This window comes from Hipposideros armiger, unplaced genomic scaffold (assembly GCF_001890085.2).
Source record: "Hipposideros armiger isolate ML-2016 unplaced genomic scaffold, ASM189008v1 scaffold_748, whole genome shotgun sequence".
Taxonomy (NCBI): Eukaryota; Metazoa; Chordata; class Mammalia; order Chiroptera; family Hipposideridae; genus Hipposideros; species Hipposideros armiger.
Window position 1 is genome coordinate 38,785 of NW_017732098.1, and position 4,619 is coordinate 43,403.

The 4,619-nt window shown below is 41.9% G+C and overlaps 1 protein-coding gene across 1 annotated transcript in view; it reads left to right on the forward strand.

The window, feature by feature from the left end:
• NEK4 (NIMA related kinase 4) overlaps positions 1–4,619 on the forward strand; it is a 52,846-nt gene that overhangs the window by 38,777 nt on the left and 9,450 nt on the right. Inside the window, 4 exon segments of the mRNA XM_019628127.1 lie at positions 1,379–1,528; positions 2,147–2,296; positions 2,771–2,840; positions 3,625–3,789. Of these exon segments, the coding sequence (XP_019483672.1) occupies positions 1,379–1,528; positions 2,147–2,296; positions 2,771–2,840; positions 3,625–3,789 (535 nt within the window).

Below are 4,619 nucleotides of genomic sequence, written 5' to 3' on the forward strand. Positions count from 1 at the left end.
GCACTGTTCCCATCCCCCAATTCCCCAATTTAAAAAAAAAAATCTTTAAAATGTACCACATAGTGGGCTCTTGTTAAAAATTGTTGATTGAATCATATTCAATTACCAGAGTCCACCACTTGAAAACCTAGATATTCTAATAGTTAAAAATTATTTTAAAAATTTAAAAATTGATTTTATTTTAATGTTTGGTATGAATTAGTTTTTAAAACCAGCTATCCCAATAAAATACTACATCCTTGGTGATCTTTATAACTTAATAGGTAATTTATTTTATTATTACTACTGCTAGTAATAGCTCTGATTTTTTTAAGCATCTAATATGTTCTAGACATAGTCCTAAGTACTTTAGTGCACCATCTTCACAAATCCTCCAATAGTACAAATGTGTGAGACCTTATACCTATTTATGGATGAAGAAAAAGAGCTTCAGGAAGATTAAGCTTTTCAGATATGACTCCATCTAACTCCACACTCAATGCTCTTTTCATGTTGCTTTTTTTTTTTAAAGATTTTTTTTTAATTGGGCAATTGGGGGAGGGGAACAGACAAGTTACTGTCCTTTTCTTCTTCAGTCTAGTTGTGGAGGGCGTCACTTCACTGACCCATGTTGTTATTGTGATCATTGTGCTCTTCCCAGGTGAGCAAATCGGTCGCTGGCCTCTGGACGGCTGCTTACAGTGGCTCTTGGCAGCTCATGGCGGCTCTTGGCTGCTCACGCCAGCTGCTGGCCACTCACAGTAGCTTATGGCAGCCCACTGCAGCAGGGACTGCAGCCAACGCCATAGCTGGCCACTCGGCAGCCCAGCTCCAGGTGGAGCTGTTGTTCACCATCCTAGCTGTACAGGGCAGTGTCACTAGCCCTCATGTGGGATCCGAACTAGGGTCCTGCTGCTCAGAGCTGGCGTCTCAAGTCACCAACGTGCCACTTGGCTGGCCCCTCATGTTGCTTTGAATAGCATTTTTCCTGATGCACCCAAATTACTGATGTTTACTTGGTAAATATGCATATATTAAATTGGATTTCATTTAAAACATTTCATATTTTTCTGGAATAGAAAACCTATTAAAAGTTATGAAGAGATTTTTTTTTTAGAAAACTAACTTAAATAAATATCAGTAGTTCCAGGTTAATAACAATATGAGTAATTTAGTTTAAATATTCATTTTTCTTAATTTGGAAAAGAAAGCCAAACATATATATAACTGATGTCAGCATTTATCTTTGCCTGTCAACACTGCAAATAAGCATTTATTTTGAGAAAGACATCTTCTCATTTTCATTTATAATCATAAAAGTAGGTCTGGCGGGTTTGACCATTTAGAAATTCAAAAGGCTATCTCATTATTTTATTTTTCTCTGTTTGTTTTTTGTAAGGATGAAGTTGCTGGTGAATGTATTATAGAGAAAGAGAATAGAATCTACCCAGGCTTGCAGCCACACACATCTGGGTCTGACCCTTCCGTGTCTCGACAGCGACGGCAGAAGAAAAGAGAACAGACTGAACACAGTGGGGAAAAGAGACAGGTTGGCCGAGATCTCTTTGAAACGAGTCATTGTGCTGCTGCTTGGAAAATGGACTTTAGGAATCTCTGTTTCTATTTAGAATGATTAACAGTTGCCAAAAAGGCACACAAGAAATGCAAGGAACTTGTAGAGAAGGATGACGATGACAAGGTTCTAAATATTAGTTTTCAAATGTCAGTGAGTTGGCAGCAGAGTAAGGATTTTACCTTCCCCAGCAGAGATGGGGATCATTTTAAGAGTTAGAGAAACAGGCTAACAGGGTAAATCTCTGATTCTTCTTGTTATATGGAAGAAAAGTTTCTCCATCTTCTGCATAAAATCATGTTGATACCTCATTTCTTTGTTTCTTTAATTGAGATGTTACACCTCATTTCTTTTTTTATTTCTTTTTATTTTCTACACCTCATTTCTTGAAGTAGCTCTCACAGGCACCCTCTCACAAACTTCTTCGATGGCCACTCAATTTTGGCAGAGTTTCTTTCCCCTAAAATGCAATGTTTTGAAGTTTTTGAGAGCAAATCACTGTCAAATACACAGGAGACTTACTGATGGGAGAACTTGGGAGGTGGGTTACTATCATATGAAACTGATCATCTCCCCCCTTTTTAATTATCTAAGTTCCAAGGGGCTCCTCCTCTCCTTTTGCCTTCTCTTCCCGCTGTTGGAAAAGTGGATGTCACACCAACCCCAAACAATACTGCAAACCAAAGTAGAGTGGTCGCTGGGTGCGTGAGCAGCCCGGGGAGCAGCGAGATGTCATCATCAAAGGTTTGTGGGGAGATATGTTGGATTTTTTTAAACCTTCTTATAGAGCTTTTTTGGTTATAAAGTCCTGCATAAGTTGCGAAGTTTTGTACTAAAACATCTTAGCCCTGCTTTCTGCCCAACTCTGAGAGGGATAGATTCGTGGTTCTCAGCAGAAGCATTGATTGAAATGGATGGATTCTAAGTTCCAGAGATGGTCACTTGTGGTTAACTAAGGAGACCAAGCAGATTCTGAATGGAGGGAATGCAGAATTCCCTAATTGCTCTTCTGAAAATGAGTGGAATACTTCCCGGAAATGAGGGCTGTGATCAGTCCGTGCCAGTAGCTGTAACCCTGTTGCAGACTGGCTTCAAATGGACACTCCTTTAAAGGTCTATGCAAGGCCTTTTCCTCTAGTGCTGGATGATTCATCACGCATAGTAGGTGTCATAAGAATAGTGAGTAGAAATGGAAATAACCCTGACTTTCTTTAAAAGGATCGACCGTTATCAGCAAGAGAGAGGAGGCGACTAAAGCAGTCACAGGAAGAGAAGGTATTCCCCTCAGGTAAAGTTGTTGTCTTTCCTTCATCTATTGGAGGTTGTTAGTATAACTCAAGTACATAATAAGCATTAGTTGTGATTGTGAGGTGCTAAGAATTTTCAAATATCAGTAATACATTTGGGAAACCGATTTGCAAGAAATTTGACATTTCTTAGTCAAGCCTTTAAAAACAAATCAGCATAGGCTGCTGGATCTGGAACTTGTATTATCAGTGGAAGAGGATATTAAGAAGAGAGCAAGAGGGCTTTGAGTGGCAGTAACTCCTGGCAGATTTCAGACAGGAAAACGGGTGTTTAGTTTGTTTCCGTGTTCAGAATTTGCTGGTCAAAGAAGCGCTGTCTTTTCGGGAACAGAGAGGAAAGAACCGGAAGAATGATGCTGCCTGGCTGAGGGCTGTGATCATTCCTATTAGTATTACATAAAGACAGTACTAGCAGTTTCCATTTATTGAATGCTAAGTATGTCTCTTTCATTATGGTAAGCATGTTAAGGGCCTTATCTCATTTCATATTTACAGCCACTGTCAAACATAGGCAGCATTATTCCCATTTTGCAGCTTAGGAAACCGAAGCTCAGAGAGCTTAAGTATCTTGGCCAAGGTCACAGAGCTGGATGACCTAGAGCCTAGCCTTGAAATGACATGTCAGATATAGAAGGTTGATTAATGTGCTGTCTGAGTTGCTTCTCGGCCAGCCCTTGCTGGGGTAGCTTTCATACCCTGTGCAAAGCCCTCTTCTGTTGAGGCCAGCCCACCACAAACAACCACTGGGGGTGGTCACTTTTTCAGGCTCTTCGGTGAGGAAAGCTTGTGTGAGTGCAGCGGGGCCAGGGAAGCCACCAGAGGAAGGCCAGCCGCCCCCTGCCCAAAGGTTGTCTTCCGGCCGAAGCTTTGCTCAGGTACGTTACTTAATTCTAAGGGAAATGGTGGACATGTCTACATCTGGCATGCCTCGTACATGAAACCTCATAAATGCCAGCTCCATTTATTTCTGGGACAGTGCTGACTTAAGTTACACTTTTTCACTCTTTTTTTTAAATTGGGGAATTGGGAGATGGGGAACAGACAAGTTGCTGTCTTTTTTTTATTCTTCAGTCTAGTTGTGGAGGACGTCACTTCACTGGCCCATGTTGGTATTATCATTGCGTTCTTCCCGGGTGACGCAGTTGCTTGCCGGCCATTGGATAGCCGCTCACGGTGGCTCATGGCAGCTCACACCAGCTGCCCGCTGCACAGGCTGGCTGCCAGCCACTCACGGTAGCTCACAGCAGCCTATGCTGTCACCGGTGACTCACAGCAGCTCAGCTCCAGGTTGAGCTGTTGTTCAGTATCTTAGCTGTAGAGGGCGCAGCGTCACTGGCCCTCATGTGGGATCTGAACTGGGGCCCTGCTGCTCAGAGCTGACGTTCCAAGCCAACTCATCACCAACGCACCACTCAGCCAGCCCCACTTTTCCATTCTTGATAAGGAAAAAAAAGGTTGATAATTAAAAGGATTGTTTGCTTCATTAAGACTTCCAAAGGGCTTCCACTAGGCAACACTTTATTTATTCTGCTGTGTTTCCAATATACCCACCCACCTGGCCAGATTTTAGTCTCACGTGCTCCGTTTTCTCAGTTTTCTGTGTGTGACAAAATCCCTTACCTTCTTACCTAGGGATGCTGTAAGGGCACCATCTGGTGGCTCAATGGGTAATTGCAAGTCTTCCAACCATGTATTCCAGATTCTGGCATTATTTCTAAGAGCATATTATTATTTTAAAAAATAGAAACTTCCTTCCCTTG